This window comes from Tachyglossus aculeatus, chromosome 11 (assembly GCF_015852505.1).
Source record: "Tachyglossus aculeatus isolate mTacAcu1 chromosome 11, mTacAcu1.pri, whole genome shotgun sequence".
Classification (NCBI taxonomy): domain Eukaryota; kingdom Metazoa; phylum Chordata; class Mammalia; order Monotremata; family Tachyglossidae; genus Tachyglossus; species Tachyglossus aculeatus.
Window position 1 is genome coordinate 67,124,454 of NC_052076.1, and position 21,718 is coordinate 67,146,171.

Sequence of the window (21,718 nt, forward strand, 5' to 3'; positions counted from 1 at the left end):
TGAGCACTCAGAAAATATGATTGATAGACTGGGAGCAGGGGAGGTGGAGAAGGGTCAGCCTGCGTCTGTACAATGTGAGGGGCAGAAGGGGTGGGCTTGGAGGGGTTTGAGGCCGAGGGACAGGGTAAGAGGCCCCTCGGGTGGTGCACGTGGGCCAGAGAGAGAAGGCTGGAGGTTGAGGGGAACTGAGGAGATGAGAGATAATAATAATAATTATGACATTTGTTAAGTGCTTACTGTAAGGCACTGTACTAAGCACTGGGGTGCTTCTGACCCCATTCCCTCTCATTTTATGAAATCTCTCGCCCCATCCCTCCTCCCCGCCTTAATTTCCATCTTCAACCACTCAGTCTCCACTTGTTCCTTCCCCTCTGCCTTCAAACATGCCTGTGTCTCCCCCATCCTAAAAAAAACCCTCTCTTGACCCCACCTCCCCTTCTAGTTATCGCCCTATCTCCCTCCTACCATTCCTTTCCAGACTCCTTGAATGAGTCATCTACACCCGCTGCCTCGAATTCCTCAACATCAACTCTGTCCTCAACCCCCTCCAATCTGGCTTCCATCCCCTACATTCCACCGAAACTGCCCTCTCAAAGGTCACCAATGACCTCCTGTTTGCCAAATCCAACAGCTCCTACTCTATCCTAATCCTCATCGACCTCTCAGCTACCTTTGACACTGTGGACCACCCCCTTCTCCTCAACACGGTATCCAACCTTGGCCTCACAGACTCTGTCCTCTCCTGGTTCTCCTCTTATCTCTCCGGCCATTCATTCTCAGTCTCTTTTGCGGGCTCCTCCTCCCCCTCCCCCTCCCATCCCCTTACTGTAGGAGTTCCTCAAGGGTTTGTTCTTGGTCCCCTTCTGTTCTCTATCTACACTTACTCCCTTGGTGAACTCATTCGCTCCCACGGCTTCAACTGTCATCTCCATGCTGATGACACCCAAATCTACATCTCTGCCCCGCTCTCTCTCCCTCCCTTCAAGCTCATGTCTCCTCCTGCCTTCAAGACATCTCCATCTGGATGTCTGCCCGCCATCTAAAACTCAATATGTCCAAGACCCAACTCCTTATCTTTCCTCCCAAACCCTGCCCTCTCCCTGACTTTCCCATCACTGTTGACACTACCATCCTTCCCGTCTCACAAGCCCACAACCTTAGTGTCATCCTCGACTCCGCTCTCTCATTCACCCCTCACATCCAATCCGTCACCAAAAACTGCCGGTCTCACCTCCGCAACATCACCACGATCCGCCCTTTCCTCTCCATCCAAACTGCTACCCTGCTGGTTCAAACTCTCATCCTATCCCGACTGGATTACTGCGTCAGCCTCCTCTCTGATCTCCCATCCTCCTGTCTCTCCCCACTTCAATCTATACTTCACGCTGCTGCCTGGATCATTTTTGTGCAGAAACGCTCTGGGCATGTTACTCCCCTCCTCAAAAATCTCCAGTGGCTACCAGTCAACCTACGCATCAGGCAAAAACTCCTCACTCTTGGCTTCAAGGCTGTCCATCACGTCGCCCCCTCCTACCTCACCTCCCTTCTTTCCTTCTACAGCCCAGCCTGCACCCGCCGCTTCTCTGCTGCTCACCTCCTCCCTGTGCCTCGTTCTCACCTGTCCCACTGTCGACCCCCGGCCCACATCCTCCCCCTGGCCTGGAATGCCCTCCCTCCGCACATCCACCAAGCTAGCTCTCTTCCTCCCTTCAAAGCGCTACTGAGAGCTCACCTCCTCCAGGAGGCCTTCCCAGACTGAGCCCCCTCCTTCCTCTCCCCCTCCCCATCCCCCCCGCCCTACCTCCTTCCCCTCCCCACAGCACCTGTATATATGTTTGTACAGATTTATTACTCTTTTTATTTTACTTGTACATATTTACTATTCTATTTATTTTATTTTGTTAATATGTTTTGTTGTCTGTCTTCCCCTTCTAGACTGTGAGCCCGCTGTTGGGTAGGGAGCGTCTCTATATGTTGCCAACTTGTACTTCCCAAGTGCTTAGTACAGTGCTCTGCACACAGTAAGCACTCAATAAATACGATTGAATGAATGAATGAATACCTGCAAATTGGGTTCGATAGGCCAGAGATAGGGGCCGGGGGGCTGGAGATGAGTGTGAGGACATTGGGGTGTGTGGAGAGGGAGTGGGAAGGGGGGTATTAAGAAGGGGAGGAAGAAGAGTGAACAGGAAGGGAAAAGGGATCAAGGGGGAGGGGACAGAGCCAGGACTGCCCTGTAAAGGATTCAACCTGTCACCAGCAGTGCCGCCCTCTTCACCCTTTTCTGCACCTCAGTTTCCCCATCTGTAAAATGGGGATTCAGGATCTCTTCTGCCACTTAGACTATGAGCCTCATGTGAGTCGGGGACTATGTTATAATGATGATGGCATTTGTTAAGCGTTTACTATGTGCAAAGCACTGTTCTAAGCTCCGGGGGGGATACAAGGTGATCAGGTTCTCCCAAGTGGGGCTCACAGTCTTAATGCCCATTTTACAGATTAGGTAACTGAGACTCAGAGAAGTTAAGGGACTTGCCCAAGGTCACACAGCAGATATGTGGCAGAGCTGGGATTAGAACCCGTGACCTCCGACTCCCAAGCCCGTGCTCTTTCCACTGAGCCATGCTGCTTCTCTATCTGACCTTATTATCTTGTAGAGAAGCAGCGTGGCTCAGTGGAAAGAGCACGGACTTTGGAGTCAGAGGTCATGGGTTCGAATCCTGGCTCTGCCACTTGTCAGCTGTGTGACTTTGGGCACGTCACTTAACTTCTCTGGGCCTCAGTTCCCTCATCTGTAAAATGGGGAGGAAGACTGTGAGCCCCCTGTGGGACAACCTGATCACCTTGTGTACCCCCAGCGCTTAGAACAGTGCCTTGCACATAGTAAGCGCTTAATAAATGCCATTATTATATGCCCCAGCACTTAGATCAGTGTTTGACCCAGAGTAACTGCTTACAACATGCCATAGTTATCATTATAATTTTTAAATTATAATTAGGAAAGGTAAACCATCATCCCTAGCAGCATTTATCAGACACCCGTTTCCTTTAGTTAACTCGTACTAAGTGCTTGAGAACTTACAATAGATGGAAAAATCTACAATGCCTGCCCCCCCGGGACCCTACAATCTAGCGAAGCGGGGAGGAAAGACTGTTTTGTCGTCAGCAGCTCCTCTCATTAAATGTTCTCTCTGTGTGGCAGGTACACTCGAGAGGCCGGGGTCCGCTCTCTGGACAGGAAATTTGGAGCCATTTGCCGAGCCGTCGCTGTGAAAGTGGCAGAAGGACAGCAGAAAGAGACAAAGCTTGATCGCTCCGAGGTGACTGAGGGAGAAGGTCAGTCTACTCCTGCGCACTCGAGTTCATTCAGTGGGCCCACGCCAGTTAGTTCCGAAGCAGTGACAGAGGAAACTCCTGGGTCTCTGGTGTCTGGAGTGGGTAGCTCAGATCGGTGGAACCAAGGATCCGTGTCTGTTGCATTTTGCCTTCCTGGATGTTTTTATTTTCATTCGTCTTTTGGATCCCCTCAGATGAGCGCCCGGGAGTCACGGGATTCTGCGGGTTTATAAAGGAGGTTCTCCTGGGTTAAGGTGGTGGGGATAATTTAGGGTCTCCATGTGACTAGGACAACTATAAACCTGTCTCTGCCTGTAAACCCGTCCCCAGTTATTTGCAATGAGGAGAGTTATTGTGGCCCTAGAATGCCCGGTAGTCAATCTCCAAATGCTTTGGTAAGGATCGCTTTACTATGACATAATGTCACTTGCAATGTTGAATGGCAGTTGACTTCTTTTATGGGGTCACTCTTCAAGAGTGAATTTACATTTTCTTTTATGGCAGTCTAAATCTTATGGGGAACGGGGAAATGAGAAAAAGAATGTCTAAGCTCAGATTCCTCGTGGTACCGGACTATTTGAGAAGTGCCCCGTGATCGGTAGGGGTTGTGTGGGTTTCTAGGGTTCTTATACTTCCACAGTAGTGAGATTTGCCAGAACCCAGCCCGGTATCTACGCTGCTTTCCAAAGAGGAATTATGGTTGGACTGCATATGCTGGAACCGATCAGGTCTGAAAAATAATAATAATAATAATAATGATGGTATTTCTTAAGTACTTACTATGTGCAAAGCACTGTTCTAAGTGCTGGGGGGATACAAGGTGATCAGGTTGTCCCACATGGGGCTCACAGTCTTAATCCCCGTTTTACAGATGAGGGAACTGAGGCACAGAGAAGTTAAGTGGCTTGCCCAAAGTCACACAGCTGACAATTGGCAGAGCCGGGATTTGAACCCATGATCTCTGACTCCAGAGCCCGTGCTCTTTCCACTGAGCCACGCTGCTTCTCTGCAGGTAGACCTTCTCCACTTCACCTATCTCCATGCCTAACACAAGGTCACACACTTGATAGCTTCCATATTCCAAAGAGTGGCTCTCTGGGAGCTTTTTAGCCATGAAAGAATCCACCAGGCACCCATCTCTCCCTGCTTTCCCAAGCCGCAGGATGCCGAAAATAACCCACCTCCCAGATTCCCGGCTGCTAGAGAAAGATTGGGGTGAATAGATTGCACTTTTGACCCAAAGATGGGGTCCTTGAATCCTCTCTCTCACAAAACTTGCCCAGATTAGAACTGGAACCCAGCGTTCCTTCTCTGGGCTCAGTCCCAGGCCTGGTACTGGGCAGGAGTTATTTTTAGCCCACTCCACTGTGATTCCACAACCAATTTTTTTTTTCAGATACACTCAGTTCTGCCAGAGGGTGTGTTTATTATGCATCTTAGCTAGAACATGACAGCAGAATTAGGACATGTTCTTCCAGCAGCGGGCAACTGTCTAAATATACATCACCACACGATGTAGGAAGAAGTGGCTGTGAACATGCATGCAGCATTGAACCCACGGTGACTGCCTCTAGACATATGTTCTTTAGTGCAGGGTTCTGCGAGAAAAAAACCTCTGGCTGAAAGGAGAACTGGATGTGTCAGAGTCAGGACCTCTGGATTCTGTTTCTGATCAGGGTCAGGGCCCTGTGGGTGTTGGGGGCGGTGGGCGGGGAGGTCCAATGACACTCCTGACGCAGAAGTGGACCGGGGCAACTCCTGTCACTCACTCTCTGGCAAAAATAAAAATAAATAAACCTCTCCAAAAACAGGGTTAATCCCAGTCGAGAAGCAGCATGGCCTAGTGGGTGGAACACGGACCCGGGAGTTAGAAGGACCTGGGTTCTAATCCCGGCTCTGCCATTTGTCTGCTCTGTGACTGGGATAGTCGTTCAACTTCTCTGTGCCTCAGTTCCCTCATCTGTAAAAGGGGATTTAAGACTGTGAGCCCCATTTAGGACATGGATTGTGTCCAGCCCGATTAGCTTGAATCCACCCCAGCACCTGGTACGGTGCCTGGCATGTGCTGGGCACTTAACAAATACCATAAAAACAAATCTTTTCACTTAGCTGATAGGGAAAACAAATCTTTTCACTTAGCTGATAGGGAATTGTACTTTGGGATCACAGAAATAAAGTTGAACAGGAGCTCAGCAAATCATCTTCTGCTGCCCTGTGCCACAAAACAGGTGAATGGCTGAACTGACTGACAGGTAGGTGTCTTTTTTCTCTATACGATCTCCAGGAGTGGACATTCTACAACTTCCCTTGATATTCATTCATTCAGTCATATTTATTTGAGTGCTTACTGTGTGCACAGCACTTGGGAAAGTACAATGCAACAATAAACAGCGACACTCCCTCCCCACAACGAACTTATAGTCTAGAGGTGAGGGAGACAAACACCAATCCGAATAAAGTTACGGATCGGTACATAAGTGCTGTAGTCCACTCCTTGAGTGCCAGGGTGGGGAAGCATTGAAGGCCTTCCTTATATCTAGGCCAGGATTTTCTTCCTATAGACTAGGCCCATTTTTCAGGGCAGTTGCTTGTGGTCCATGCCACCAGCTAGACACAGCCCTGTAAATCATCTCAAGCAGAGAAACAGACAAGTCATCCCTGAGCCTTCTCCTCTCCAGACTAAGCAGCCTCAATTCCTTTAGACCCTACTTTCCATCCCCGTAAGGATCTGGCCTTTTCAGGATATAACACAGAGTATTTTCCAACCCTTCTATGGCTCTCTCATGGTGATGATCACTCTGCCCTGCCCCTAAGAAACCCATTGCAGTGGCCCAGCGGGAGTCCTTTCCCTGATCTGTGTGTGTCCACCAAGGTAGAAAACACCTAAAATGCTTGAGGATTTGGCAAGATGTTTGAGTAATGAAATTCCTCCAAGGGGCAGTTGGAAAGTGACTGGGCCTAAAATAACTTTGAAGGGACTCTAGCAAAGTTGGATAAACTTGCAGCTCCTATGGTTTATTTCAGACTTTGAAGTAAACACGTCAACAGTCATCCAGTTAAAAGTGGCCAAGTCTGCTAGAAACCAAGTGGAAGTTTTTAATGAAAAACTTGGGAAGGGAAATTTAGCTTTGGGGACCATTTTGCATGGGGAAGATCTAATTCATTAGCAGGGATTGGGCTATTTAGACTTCAAGCATTTGATAAATACCGCCACCCTCAGCCCCACATCACTTATGTAGAGATTCATCATTTATTTTCACATCTGCCTACCCCACTCAGCTGAAAGCTTGCAAGGATTGTATCTACAAACTTTTAATTTATTCTACCCTCCCAAGCATTAAGTACAGTGCTGTGCACACAGTAAGCACTCAGTAAATACCATGGACTGATTGATTCAGGTAAAATAAATAGGTGCCCAGGTCTTTGCTGCCCTAGAAATCCCACCATCAGAAAACATCGGGCTCCCCACCCTCCAATACCCCTTCCCCAAAAGTGGGGACTTCCTTCTATTTGGGGGAGTTGGGGGACAAGGGGAAAACCCAGAGCTGTTTGCACTTTCAAGTGGCAGTAGGCATTCATTTATTCAGTCATATTTATTGAGCGCTTATTGTGTGCAGAGCACTGTACCAAGCACTTGGAAAGTACAATTCAGCAATAAAGAGAGGCAATCCCTCCTCACAATGGGCTTGCAGTCTATAAGGGGGGGAGACAGACACTATCCAGGATGTCTTTGACCCTTGTTGTGTGGTCAATTGCTTGACAAAAGTTCCCAAAGTACAACAATTCAATCTAAAGCTTCTGAGCCCCACTGTACCAAAATGTCACTATAAGTGCCCCTATCAAATCACCCTCATCCTAGCATACTAAGAAATGGGAAATGGTTAGAGAGATAAAACTGTATGACTGCAGCATCCAAGGATGCTTTTTAGCCTTATTAAAATACCCACAGATCTCGTGAAGTTATTCATCAGTCTGGCTCTGCCACTTGCCTGCTCTGTGATCTTGGGCAAATCACTTAACTTCTCTGGGCTTCTGTTCCCTCATCAGCAAAAATGTTCTCTCTCCTAAGACTGTGAGCCCAATGTGGGACCTGATTATCTTTTATCTACCCCCATTGCTTAGTACAGTGCTTGGCACGTAGTAAGCGTTCAGTGAATGCTACTATTATTATTGTTGTACTTAATCAAGGCCCAATTCCTTAGGTTTTGTGGAGGGCCAAAAAAGCAAGGTTTGAAACAAAAAGAAGGTACTTTTCAAGATTAAGCCATTTTTTGACCCAGAAATAGCTGGGGAAGAAGCCTTATCAGTTATTTTGAAGCTCTTTCTTCCTCTCTTCATCCCCCACCTCACCCTTTAAAAACTGAATTCAAAAAGTTTATGACTTAGATCATTACACTGACTCATTGGATTCAGAGACTCTGGCCAAAGGGAGAGTGTTGTTTCTATTATATGGCAAGGCAACTTGAACTAACCAGGATATAGCAGAGAGGGTTTGGCCCACTTATCGTACCTGGTAGCAAATTACAAATTGTTGAAATTGGTAAATCTTTGTGCTCTTTCTAAGTCGTTATAAAATATCTGTGGATTACGAAGCTCTCTTTGGTAGGGTTGCCCCAAAGAACCGGTCATACCGGCATTGGGCAGAGAATGGGTTTGTTGGTGTATTGTACTCTCCCAAGCGCTTAGGACAGTGCTTTGCACACAGTAAGTGCTCCATAAATGTGATTGAATGAAGGAAGGAACTTCTCTGTGACTCAGTGACCTCATCTGTAAAATGGTGATTAAGACTGTGAGCCCCATGTGGGGCTTGGAGTGTGTCAGCCTATTTAGCTTGTGTCCACCTCAGCTTTTAGTGCAGTGCCCAGCACATAGTAAGAGTTTAACAAATTCCCTGAAAAGAAGAAAGAATGAATTGTTAGGCTGTTTCCAGGGGCATCTTTCTGATATAAATTCCAGAAATATAGTAGTGGTCTGTGTGTGTTACTAACGCTGGTATGCATTTTCTATTTTTATTGCAGTGTTTTCTTGGCTTCTTGCCATTCCTAATTTACATGGCTAGTGTAGGTGTTTCAAGGGGGCAAATTTTATAAGCCTCGTTTTGACAAGTTGAGCATCCTTGTTACTAAAAAAATTGTCTGATCTGGTCGTCTTTTACCTACCCCCTGCCCTTAGCCCGGCACTTAATCAATGCTGGCATTATAAACGCTCCCCCCAAATATAAAATCAAAGTCCCTCAAGTTCAAGTTGTAGGTTAAGTGGTGGAAACCCAAAGAGGTTAGGAAAGCAGCATGGCCTAGTAGAGCATGGGCCTGGGTGTCTGAAGGACCTGGGTTCGAATCCCAGCACCGCCACTTGTCTGCTTTGTGATTTGGGGCAGGTTACTTAGCTTCTCTGAGCCTCAGTTACCTCATCTGTAAAGTGGGAATGAAAACTGTGAGCCCCAGGTGGGACATAGACTGTGTCCAACCTGATTAGCTTGTATCTACCCCAGCGTTTAGTGCAGTGCCTGGTACATAGTAATCACTTAACCCCCAGCATTTAGTGCAGTGCCTGGCACCTAGTAATCACTTAACAGATGCCGTTAAAAAAAAAAAAAGGAAAAGTTGTGGTTTTTCCCTGCCTCAGTTCTAGGGATCTAAACTAAAGACTGTGATTCCCCCACCTGAAGCAGCTCGTCTAACCTGCCTGGGTCACCTTTCCATTGGGTAAAGTGGGAGTAATAATCCAGGTGGAGAGTGAAATGAGTATATCCTAAAAGATGACTTTGAAAGCCCCATTTACATTTTGGGTGGTGGACATAGTTTTTTTATTGTATTATAATATGCAGTCAGTAGGAGCTGAGACGCGGAGAGACTTTCCCATAATCATAAAATGAATTGCATAATGTTTAAACATACATCCATTTACTGAGCGTGCATTTCTAATAACTTCCATAATCACTGGTGGGTGTCTTTAAAAAAAAAACCTGGCAAATAGACTGAGATAGGTTCAAACAAGCTGGTGGACTATTGAAGAGGTTAGAATTTTCAGGGTAAAATTGAACTTAGTTTAAAAAAAAAAAGAATCTGCGCCATCACCTTTTCTTAACCAGTCTTTATTGAGGAATGACTGGTGTTTTTAAAACTTGGGATAGGTTCCTGGGAGAGGTGGTGCAATGTCTTTATCTAGTCATATATCTATCTGTCTAGGATGACTATGGGTTAATCTTTCCTGGAGGCAGGGGGAGGGAAAGGAAATCCTCTCCTAACCCCATATGTCCTTAGAGCTGGATGAGGATGCTGTAAAAAACCCAAAAGAAATATGTGGCCTGCTTCTTGCTATTTGATTTAATTATGTTCTTCTTAATACGTATTCCAGTGTGGAAATCTATCTTTAAATCTACTAACTTGTGTCTCGTGTCGTCATGCAAGGAGATGTTCTAATGTGGTCTTGAAATTGTTCAGCTTTTTCTCTTGAGAGGATTTGAGGTCACGAAGTTAACGTGGAGCATAATGACTGAAATTCCCTCATTATGAAGTGAATTATTTACCAAAAGATCACAGAACAAAAAGGAGCTGTATTAGAAAGTTCAAGTAATGCAGTGAGGGAGTTATTTATAATGTGAAAATTAGCGCTGGACTTGGAGTTACTGCCAGGAAGGAAAGTAATTGCGGGCCATGGGCTTCGAAACAGGCAGGAACTCTAGTATTTTTGGTTGACAAACCATTTGGATCGGGCCCAAAAGCACTGAGCTCTGAACGGTTGTCTTTGTGTTTGTGGGGTCTTAACTGGCAGCAAGCAAATACTGAAGAAGGAAAGCGAGTCTAAAAGGCAGGTGGAGCTTATAGTTAAATCTCTTAGTGAAAAACGTTTATAGAATATGTGCATTCTCCTTTAATATATGGGAGTTATTTGGACAAGTACTGCATTGAAACCAGCTGAATTTTTCCAGCGTGCCATTAGTTTTTAGGTGTATACCCCATGTTCATTTTTCCCCTTCCTGGACTTTGTGGCCGTTCTCAGTGTACGTGGCCAAAATCTCTTTCTGCCACAAATTGGCCCTGATCTGTCTACGTGACTCCCCTTCTTGTTCTTGGCACAGTTCGCAGCTGGCTTCTGGACACACGGGCTATTTGCTCGTGACAGTGGGGTTGACAAGAAATCAGTTTCTCCACCTGAGTGCTCTTGGTGAAGAAGTGGACTGTGACAGAGGGCAGAAATCTAATCACAAAACTTGTCCCGGTAATAGCAAAGTTTCCCACACCTGAGCTTTGCCTGCAATGCTTGGGTGATAGGCACTCCTGGAAGAGTCTTAGCTGAAAAAATGCCATCCAGCCCAGAACCAGTGTTCAAGTACCAAACCAGAGAAGCAGTGTGGCCTAGTGGATAGACCCTGGGCCCGGAAGTCAGAGGGACCTGGGTTCTAATCCCAGCCTCACCACTTGTCTGCCATGTGTCCTTGGGTAAGACACTTTACTTCTCTGGGCCTCGGTTACCTCATCTGGCAAATGGGGGTTAAGACTGTGAGCCCTGTGTGGGACATGAACTCTGACAACCTGATTAGCTTGTATCTACCCCAGTGCTTAGTACAGTGCCTGGCCATAGTAAGCGCTTAACAAGTACCATTAAAAAAAAAAAACAAGCCAGAAGTGAGCCTGGACAAACTGGTGGGAGTCCAGCTGGGCTTCTGGGGAACCACCGCTGCATTCATGGGATTGTCCCCAAAGCTTCTGGGACTTGTAATCCCAGTAGGCCCGGAAAAATCCTGCCTATGTAAAGCCATATAGGCATAGGGACCACTCGATCCCCCTGGCCTGAAAAGCCTCAAAATAGAGGACATGAAAGGGGCATAAGCCCGGGGATCTATCTAAGCCTACCCATGCCCAACCCAGGGTGGGTTGTGCTAGCCTGGCCCATGCAAAGCTTTCTATCTTTGGTGGGCATCGCTAAAATACTGTTTGCTCGCACTAGCGTGCTGAGCAACTAGACTAGAGCAAGAGCCATGAGCGCAGGATTTTTCTTTAACAGTGAAGTTAATTCCCATAGGGATTTGAAAGTCCATAAGGGATTTTTCTGGTGCTATTCTACTTCCCTGCACCAAGTTCTTCCCCTTTGTGCTGGTCCATATGGATTTGATGAAAGTCGTAACATTGTTAAAAGGAGCTTGAAACTCTCCTTCTTATTTCACAAATGAGCAAACCCTAATACTGCCGCCGAAGAAGAGTCTCTCCTCCCCTCCTCCTCCCTGCTGCTCACCGCTTCCATCTAAGGAGCAGCTGGGCGGGGAGGACAGTAATATTTGGTGACTGTTTCCCCCTTCCTCCCCCCTATTTTCTGGACCCTCTCTGCTCTCAATTCAGCTGACAGTAGAATTAATTTAGCACTTGCTGAGTGCAGAGCAGTGTAGTAGGCACTTGGGACAGTGCAGTAAAGTAAAAGACACAATCCCCACCCTCAAGGAACTCATTATACTCTAATGGGTGAAAGAGGTTGACGTAAATTGCATGTATGCAATAGGAGTAAGAAAAACATAAAAACAACTTGTGATAACAAGCGTGAGTGTGGAAAAAAATAAGTGAATCAAGCATTCCCCTTTCCCCTCAGCCCTATCTCTGTCCCACTTAGGGTGGCCACTTGAGAATTGAAACAAATGTATCTGCGAGGTGCGGGATTTTTTTTTTTTAATCTGTCATCTGGTCGACCTAAACAGCTTTCTGGCTAGATGAGCAGAGGTTGCAAACCGAGCTTGCCTGTGTCAGAGAAGCTGGTGCAAGCAGACATGCTGCCACACTTTGCAAAAAACAATGTGGTTGAGGATCTTTGAAGGTGTTGGGCCACTCCCGTGGACTGCTGCGGGTCTCGGAGACGTGACACCTCCCCTCCCAATTTGTTACAATTTGTTTAAAAACAGTGGGGGAGCGTTTGGCTTTAATATCAACCGTGATTGAAGGAGATCAAACCTGGGGTGGAGCCAGTGGTGTTGTCTTTGCAAGGTGATCACTCTGAAAGAGTCTCTTTCTCCTTCTCTCCCTTCATCTCCTTCCCTGCCTCTTTCTCTTTCTCTCCAGACCTTTTAAGCATATGAAAACACAAGGTTACCATGGCTTATCATTGGTTTTTTTTTCTTCTTCTGCCACAGAGACATTGCCCTCACTTGATTTGCCAAATCTATTGGATGCCTCAGTCTCCCCCGCACCTCCCCTCTGGCTGTTCTTTGACCATGTTTCACCTCCACCCGCTAACACAAACCTTCTTTCTATGCCCCCTGCACATCTCAGTTTATATTCACTACTCCATCAGTGAACTCATCCCTTCTCATGGCTTCAGCTACCACCTCTGAGGCTGACTCCCAGATCTACCTGCCAGCTCTGGCCTCTCGTCTCCTCTAGCACCTGAAGCTCAAAAGGTAGAAAACTGAAGTCGTTTCCTCCGAAATACAGCCCTCAACCTAACTTGCTCATCGTAGTTGACAACACCACCACCCTCCCTGTCTTCAAAATGCTCCACTCTCTTCCAGCCTCCATATTCAGTCTGTGGCTAAATCCTGTTGCCTAATTCCTCTAAGAATTTCCCAGATCTGCCATATTCCTCTCCATTCCATGCATAGTCCAGTGCTCTGCGCACAGGAAGTGCTCAATAAATATGAATGAATTCAACTGACCCACCACCTCAATCCAGGCCTTATGGCATTTGTTAAGCACTTACTATGTGCCAGACACTGTACTAAGCGCTGGGGTGGATACAAACAAATGAGGTTGGACACAGTCTCTGTCCCATGTGGGGCTCACAGTCTCAATCCCCATTTTACAGGTGAGGTAACTGAAGCCCAGAGAAGTGAAGTGACTTATCTAAGGTCACATAGCAGAAACGGGGCGGAGCCAGGATTAGAACCCATGACCTTCTGATTCTCAGGCTCGTGCTCTAGCCACTACGCCATGCTGTTCAATCTCTTCATTGGGGTCCCTTCAGCCTCTCCCATTTCCAGTCTGCACTTCACTCTGTTGCCCGGATCATCTATTCTAAAGTGTTACTCCGCACACAAATTTCCATTCCTCCAAAACCATCAATGGGAACCCAAGCAGAAACAGCTGACCATTGCCTGTTAAGGCACTTACTTCATCAGCAGCTTCCTACCACTTCATTTGAGCTCACACATTGCTCCTCTCAATCTCACCTTCTAAGTAACGGTAGTAGTAGTAGTAATAATAGTATTTGTTCTTCTTATTCTGGGCAGAACACTGTTCTAAGCATGGTGAGAGAATATGCAGGTGGGAATTAGACATGGTTCCTGTCCCTTGGGAGGCTGACCATCTAAGAGTATAAGCGGGGAGGCAGGACTGAAGAGAACGATGAAACATTAAAATACAACTCTCGCCGTCTCACACGCTCATAACCTTGGCATTATCCTCAACATAGTGCTCTCGTTCAATCCACTTGTTCAGTCTGTCACCAAATCCTGTTGGTTCTACCTTCACAACATTACTAAAATTTGCCTTTTTTCTTCTCCCTTCAAACTGCTACTGTGCTAATCCAAACACTTACTACATCTCGCCTTGACTACTGCATCTGCCTCCTCACTGACCTCCCTGCCTTATGTCTCTCCCCATTCCAGTCCATATTTCACTCTCCTCCCCAGATCACTTGTCTTAAAAACTGCTTAGTACATGTCTTCCCAGCCTTCAAGAACCTCCAGTGGTTTGCTGTCCACCCCGACTTTGAACAGAAATTCCCTACCATCAACTTAAAAGCACTTAATCAGCTCACCTCCTCCTTCCGTACCTCACTGATTTCCTCCTACAACCCAGCCCACATGCTTCACTCCTTCAGTGCCAACCTCCTCACTGCACCTCAGTCTCATCTATCTCTCCACCTACGCTTTGCCCACTCCCTCCCTCTGGCTCAGAACTCATTCCTTCTTCTTGTATGACAGACTACCATTCTCCCCACCTTATTAAAACAACTCCTCCAAGAGGCCTTCCCTGATTAAGCCCTCTTTTCCCGTACTTGCTCTCCCTTCTGCATCATCTGCATCTGCACTTAGATGTGTGCCCTTTAAGAGCTTGTTAGCCGCCCCCCATCCTCTATCCCACCCCATTTATGTACAAATTTGTAATTTGAATATCTGCTCTCCCTCTAGACTATAAGCTACTTGTGGCCAGGGCCTACCCTGGCCTACCAACCCTATTTCATTCTCTCCCAAGAGCTTAGTAAAGTGTTGTGCACACAGTAGGTGCTCAACAGGTGCCATTGATCATCAGTTGCTTATGCCACGGGTGAAGGTCGGAGCAGCTTTTGTCCACTCCCCTGTTGGCATGGAGTATTCTGGGAGCAGAGTCCTTCAGTAGCAGGAGGGCAGGTGATGGCTGCATGGATATGTCCCTCAGTGGAAGTGGAGGGGTCCAAAAGCTCTCAGCAACAGCTTTTCTCCCTGGCCCAGCATGAGCTGGAGCCCTAAGTAGCAAGAGGAAGGGTGGCATCACAGATGCTTTTCTCAGCTACTTTTCTAACTGAGCCTTGTTTTAGACTCTCCTACCTCTGATCTCTTCCTCCTGCCTGAAACTAAACTCCCCCACTGTTCAAGTCCACCAGACCACAGTTTTCCCTATCTTCAAAGCCCTTCTGGAAACCCGCTTCCTCCGGGAGGATTACCTCCAATAATTTCCCTTCTCCCCAGAATACTGTCTGCCACTTAACTCCTTGTCATTTTTGCACCCCGTCAGAACTCATTCCCGTCCCAAGGGCTTCGTATCGGTGGTAGCCTCAGTTCCGAATGCCCCCTTCCACAGGCCCACAGCTCAACAGCTGGTGGGCATGGAGGAGGTTGAGCCAGGAGTCTGGTTGAGCGCTGACCCCGCTCCCCAAGATTATCCCTGCTGTCTGCCTTGAAGACCCAGTACTGAGCCCCTTCCTTCCTCTCCCCCTCGTCCCCCTCTCCATCCCCCCATCTTACCTCCTTCCCTTCCCCACAGCACCTGTATATATGTTTGTACATATTTATTACTCTATTTATTTTACTTGTACATATCTATTCTATTTATTTTATTTTGTTAGTATGTTTGGTTTTGTTCTCTGTCTCCTCCTTTTAGACTGTGAGCCCACTGTTGGGTAGGGACTGTCTCTATATGTTGCCAATTTGTACTTCCCAAGCGCTTAGTACAGTGCTCTGCACACAGTAAGCGCTCAATAAATACAATTGATGATGATGATGATGATGATGATGATGCCATCCTTCCAGGGCCCAGCAGGCCACCCAATGCTGTCCAGTACTGGAGTCCAGCAGGGTCCCCAGCCCTGCCCGTCTGGACACACCCCAGGGACTGGCTTTTGAGCACCCGGCCCCCACCAGTCCCAGAGCCCAGAGGCATGTGCGGCTGCAGCCCTCCCCACCCTGTCCGTGGGCACCAGAGGGGACTCGGGGGGGGCACCGGGGGCTTAGAGTTTCAGCGCTGCATGTGGCCGGCCTGCCTTCCCAGGGTGAGTCCCATGGCTAGTGGACCTGGGGCAGAGCAGCGGGGAAGGGGAATGAAGGGCTCACTACATCAGTTTCCCAGAACCGAGGGGATAGCAGGGGGGACAGCGAAGGGCTCACAGGGTTCAGAGTCTCAGAGAACAAGATATTTGGCCATGCTCAGGTGAAAGGTGAGAAGCAGAGCGGCCTAGCGGATAGAACATTGGACTGGGAGATGGACCTGGGTACTAAGCCTGGCTCTGCCACTTGTCTACTGTGTGACCTTGGGAAAGTCACTTCACTTCTGTGTGCCTCAGTTACCTCATCTGTAAAATGGAAATTGGCCATGAGCCCCCTGGGGAACGTGAGGCTGTATCCAACCTGATTAGCTTGTATCTACTCCAGTACTTAGTACAGTTCCCAGCACATACTAAGTGCTTAACAAAAGCCATAAAAGTGGGTGGGGGCAAGTTTGGGGACTCTGCTCCCTCCCCAGGGCTAAGCCTCGGTTCTGAATGCCCCCTTCCACAGACCCGCTGCTCAACAGTGGGCATGGAGGAGGTTGCGCCAGGAGTCTGGTTTTTACTGCACTGGGGAGAGCGCTGACCCAGCTCCCCAGGATCATCCCTGCTGCCTGCCTTGAAGACCCAGCACTGATGCCATCCTTCCAGGGCCCAGTGGGCCTCCAGTTGCTGCCCAGTTTTGGAGCGAGCAGCCCAGATTAACTATGGACCCCAGAGACTGCTCCTCATTTGTTACCCGGGCAGCATAATGTCATGACGCCCACCAGCACACCACGTGACATCGCCAGACCACGTGGGAGAAAAACCAGTTGGACTCTTGTGTCTAAAGCCAGCCTGGCCGCCTCTCTGGCTCCATTGTGTTCCCCTCCCAAGTCCCTATTCACAAAGGCTCCACTTGGACTCTGGCAGAGCGGGCCGGGCCCTTTCAAACTTTCGGCCACCCCTTGGGACGGTGCGGCCAGAGGCAGCTGCGTCCCTTGCCTACCGTCCCGAGCCGGCCTTGCTTTTAGGGGGGAAAAGGGAGGAGAGGTTGAACTGGAGATGGCAGGGAGATTTTGCATCTAATTACTGATTTCAGCTCTACCCCACTCAGCTGGTAGAACCTGACCAGATCTCTGGGAGAGATTGTGTGAGTGCGGGCGTGTAGAGATGAGTCAGGTAATAGTTCTGAGGGTAATGCTTGGAGAAGTGTTTGGCTTAGCCTCTTGCTCCTCGGGCCTTGTTTTCTTTATATAGAGCAGAGAAGGCATCACAGTGAAGCAGGAGAGGATAGTGGCAAATTGTTCCTCTTACCGTTTTATCTTGTTTGTCGGTGCTTCCTTGCCCAATAGCCTGCGTGTTAAATATACTTCTGAGTTGGTATGACAAGCATGAAGTCACTCTGTTACGGCCAAAAAAGCCTTGAGAGAATGGCCAGGGTGTAATACGGCTCATTATTGCATTAGATTTCATTACAGCTCCTTCCGAAAGGTTCCGTCCGAGGGGACCACGTTTAGCCGTCGTTTAATAATCTGTGCGAGGCAGAAGGAGAAAGAAACTAAACCTTGTCATGGGGTCAGGGGCTGGGGGAGGCCGAAAGTCCACTGGGTGGGCTCCCCGTACGCTGGGTCTGGGCAGCTGCCACAGAGGTGTGCGTGTGTCCACTCCGTCCCTTCCACACTAGAGCCCGCACACCTGCCAGTGAGAGCTGCCCTGTGCATCAGATCTCCCCATGGCAAAGTTGTAGGTCCAGGGGCATAATAAGTGTTAAGATACCGGTGCAATGGAAGAAGGTGGTCCTGGTATCCGGTCCCAGGGTGCCCAAGGTGAACCAAGGCCACATATAGCCTTGGGGCTATATGGTCCCCACACCCCCACTCATTTTTCACCAGGCACTCCTGCTTCAACCCAGCCTGAGCTTCCCTGTGCCTTTGGGAAGATGGCAGAGTCGGGAGGATGGCCATTATGTGCCGGGAGGGGAACGAGCCGAGGATACAGAGGCGGCCACCTTATCTGCCCCGCTGCCCCATGGTGCCTGCAGGGCATAGTTGGTGGTCGGGCAGTGTAAGTGGATATTCTCTGCATGTCTGGAATGTGAACAGGTGGATGGCCTATTGGAGAGTGCACAGGCTTGGGAGTCAGAGGACCAGGGAGCTAATCCCAGCTCCTCCACTTGTCTGTTGTGTGACCTTGGGTAAGTCACTTCACTTATCTGTGCCTCAGTTACCTCATCTGTAAAATGGGGATTAAGAAGACTGGGAGCCCCAAGTGGGGCCTGGACTGTGTCCAACCTGTTTTTCTCGTGACTACCCCAGTGCTTAGTACGATGCCTGGCATATAGTAAGCGCGTAACAGATACCATTAAAAAAGAAAAAAAGGACAGGTGAGGTACGAGTACTAACCAGAGTATCTGTGGATGTCTGTGCTCTGTCCCTCAGGATGCAGGACACCCGCAGGTGTCAGCATCCTTAGGAACTCTGTTCCCAGGGCTCTGTATCACCTAGCTTAGGCCACACAGCCCAAAATACACATTCAGGTGTTGATTTCATTTTTGAAGAGTTGCTTGTTCCCCAGTCAAAACATCAGACTCCCTTCCAAAAGGGGAATTGGAAGCTCCTGTCCCTCCCTGAGAGCTGGGGGAGCGTGGACTCAATCAATCAACCAGTGGTATTTATTGAGTGCTTACTCTGCGCAGAACGCTGTATTAGCACCTGAGAGAGTACAGCACAATAGAGTTAGTAAACATATTCCCTGCCACACGGAGCTTGCAGTCTAGAGGGGGAGACAGATAACTAAAATAAATAATGGATAGGTACAAAAGTGCTGTGGGGCTGAGGGTGGGGTGAATAAGAATATGAAATGCTTAAAGGGTAAAGATCCGGATGCAGAAGGGGGAGAGTGGTGGTCTGTCATATATGAAGGGGGAAGGAATTCCAGGTCAGGGGGTGGACTTGAGCAAGGGATCAACAGCAAGATAGATGAGATCAAGGTATAGTGCGTAGGTTGGCGTTGGAGGAGTGAAATGTATGGAATGGGTTGTAATAAGGAACCAGTGAGGTAAAGGAAGAAGTGTTGAGCTGATGGAGTGCTTCGAAGCTGATGGTAAGGTGTTTCTGTATGATGCAGAGGTGTGGTTAGGCAACCACTGGAGGTTCTTGAGGACTGAGGAGATGAGAAGTGAATGTTTTTTTTAGGAAAATGAATCGGGCAGCAGTGTGGACTGGAGTGGGGAGACAGAGAAGGCTGTTGCAGTAGTCAAGGTGGGATATAATAAGTGTCATAGAAACAACATAGTAACAGTTGGGAAGGAGCGGGAAGGGCAAATTTTGGTGATGTGAAAGTAGAACTGACAGGATTGGGTGACAGATTGAATCTGTGGGTTGAATGAGAGGGATGAGTTGAGCATAATGCCAAGGTTATGGGCATGTGAGATAGGATAGTGGTGTTATCTACAGTGATGGGAATGATGGCAGGGGGTCAGGGTTTGGGTAGAAGGATGAACTCTGTTTTGGTCATGTTTAGTTTCTGGTATCTTTGGGACATCCAGGTAGAGATACCCTGAAGGCAGGAGGAAATGTGAGATACTGCAGAGGAGAGGGGTCAGGACTGGAGAGGTCAATCAGCCAAGCAGTGGCATTTATTGAGTGCTTACCACATGCAGTGCATGTACTAAGCATTTGGGAGAGTACAGTATAACAGAGTTAGTGCACACATTCCCTGCCTAGAAGGAGCTTACAGTCTTGAGGGAGATTTGGGAATTATTCACATAAGGATGGTAGTTGAAGCCATGGGAGAGAATGAGTTCTCCAAGGGAGTGGGTGTTGATGGAGAAGGAAATCCAGAACTTAGCCTCAAGGGACCCCCCGCTGTCAGATGATGGGAGGCAGAGGAGGAAAGAGACTGAGAAGGAGTGACTAAAGAGATAGGAGGAGAACTAGAGGACCGTGTCAGTGAAGCCAAGGTTAGCTTATGTTTCAAGGAGAAAGATGAGGTCCTCAGTGTCGAAAGCAGCTGAGAGGTTGAGGAGTCATAGGGTGGAGTAGAGGCCATTGGATTTGGCAAGAAGAAGGGCATTCATGACCTTGGAGAGGACTGTTTCTGTAAAGGGAGCTGAAGCCAGATTGGAGGGATCAAGGAGAGAATCGGAGGAGGGAAGCTGGAGGCAGTGGGTGTAGACATCTCGCTTGAGGAAGTTGAAGAGGAATGGAAGGAGGGAGATGGGGCGATAACTAGAGGGAGCCAGTGGGGTCAAGGGAGGGTTACTTCAGGGTAGAAGATACATGGGTATATTCGAAAGTCCGTGTATCTTTAAACCCCATCCCTTCCCTTGTTTGTCTTGGCCTGTTCCTCCATAAGAAGACAATATATAGAGAGGGAGGGAGGGAGGGACGGATGGACGGAGGGAGAGATGAGATGAAATGGATCCCACTAAACTGTGTGTTCACTCCTGCTGTGGTGGCCATCTTCCAGGACTGTGCTGCCCACAGATGTTAAATCAGAGCCCTCCCCACCTTCCTTTTGCCAAACTGATGATTGACTAAGTGCCGCAGTGGCAATGAACTCCCTCTTCAATGGATCCCATATTTCAGTTTCTCCAGAGGAGGAAGTTTTGAGAAAGGATAAGATTAGATTACATTAATGCTACTGAAATCTGAAAGACTGCCCTATCTTTGGCGTCCATAACCCCTTCATGTAACCATTTTTGTCCCCAGCCTCAGTGACTTAGTGTGGGGAAGCCATTTGGGGGATTTCTTCCTTGGATCAGTGACAGAATATCAGCTCCACAGTAGTAATAATAATAATGATGATGGTATTTATTAAGCGCTTACTATGTGCAAAGCACTGTTCTAAGCTCCGTAGTCAACTCCCATTGCCAGGTAACGGTATAAAGTCATTAAAAAGGGAGATATCCTTTACTCCTATTCTCGGTAAAATCCTAGCCTAAATTCAGCCACCTCGGGGAACTTCACCTTTTGGTCCCTCACTTGAAACATGCCTTTTGAACGTGCCTATCTGGTTTATATTTTCAGGTTATTTCTGAGTGTATCATTTGCCCTCTCTTTCCTGCTTATATTCTCAGTTGCTGAAATGGGACTTGGTGAGCTGAGACCTAATTCATTTTTATTTTTCTTGAGAAAGTAGAGGGGCTGTGACATTCACCCAAAGGCAACAAATTTGTTGTTATTTGCAAATGGTTAAAAGCAACCAGTTTTCCATTCATTCATTCATTCAATTGTATTTATTGAGCACTTACTGTGTGCAGAGCACTGTACTAAGCGCTTGGGAAGTACAAGTTGGCAACATATAGAGACGGTCCCTACCCAACAACGGGCTATTCCTTTTCACAACCGACTCACAGTACCTCAAACTTGTCTATCTCACTGCCAACTTCTCCCCCACGCCCTGCCTCTGGCCTGAAATGCCTTCCCTCTTCATATCCGACAGGCAATTACTCTGCCTACCCTTCAAAGCCTTATTGATGGCCCATCTCCTCCAAGAGGTCTTCCCTAACTAAACCCTCCTCTCCTCTTCTCCCACTCCCCCCTCATCTCCCTGACCTGCTCCCTTTATTCATCCCCCCTCCCAGCCCCACAGCACTTATGTGCGTGTCTGTAATATATATTCATATCTGTCTCCCCTTCTAGATTGTAAGTTCACTGGGCAGGGAATATGTCTGTTGTTTTGTATTCTCCCAAGCGCTTAATACAGTGTTCTGCACACAGCAAGTGCTTAATAAATATGACTGACTTAATGAATGGCTCCCAGGATATGGGAAGCTGACCTGGGCCCAGACAACACTCCATCTCCTCCATATGTACAGCATTCAGTCTCCTTCAGTAGCTGACCAGCAGTCTTCCTAACTGCCATCTTTTGGGAATTTTGGTGTATGTTTCCCATCAGGGGACATGAAAGCACTCTGAGCCAAGTTTGGTTAAAAGCGGATTTTTAGAGG

At 47.9% G+C, this 21,718-nt stretch overlaps 1 protein-coding gene across 1 annotated transcript in view; it reads left to right on the forward strand.

Annotated features, from left to right (window-relative positions):
* Positions 1-21,718, forward strand: part of LONP2 (lon peptidase 2, peroxisomal) — a 133,808-nt gene that overhangs the window by 88,389 nt on the left and 23,701 nt on the right. Inside the window, exon 11 of the mRNA XM_038754902.1 lies at positions 3,203-3,336. Coding sequence (XP_038610830.1) covers positions 3,203-3,336 — 134 coding nt within the window. The remainder of the gene's footprint in view (positions 1-3,202; positions 3,337-21,718) is intronic.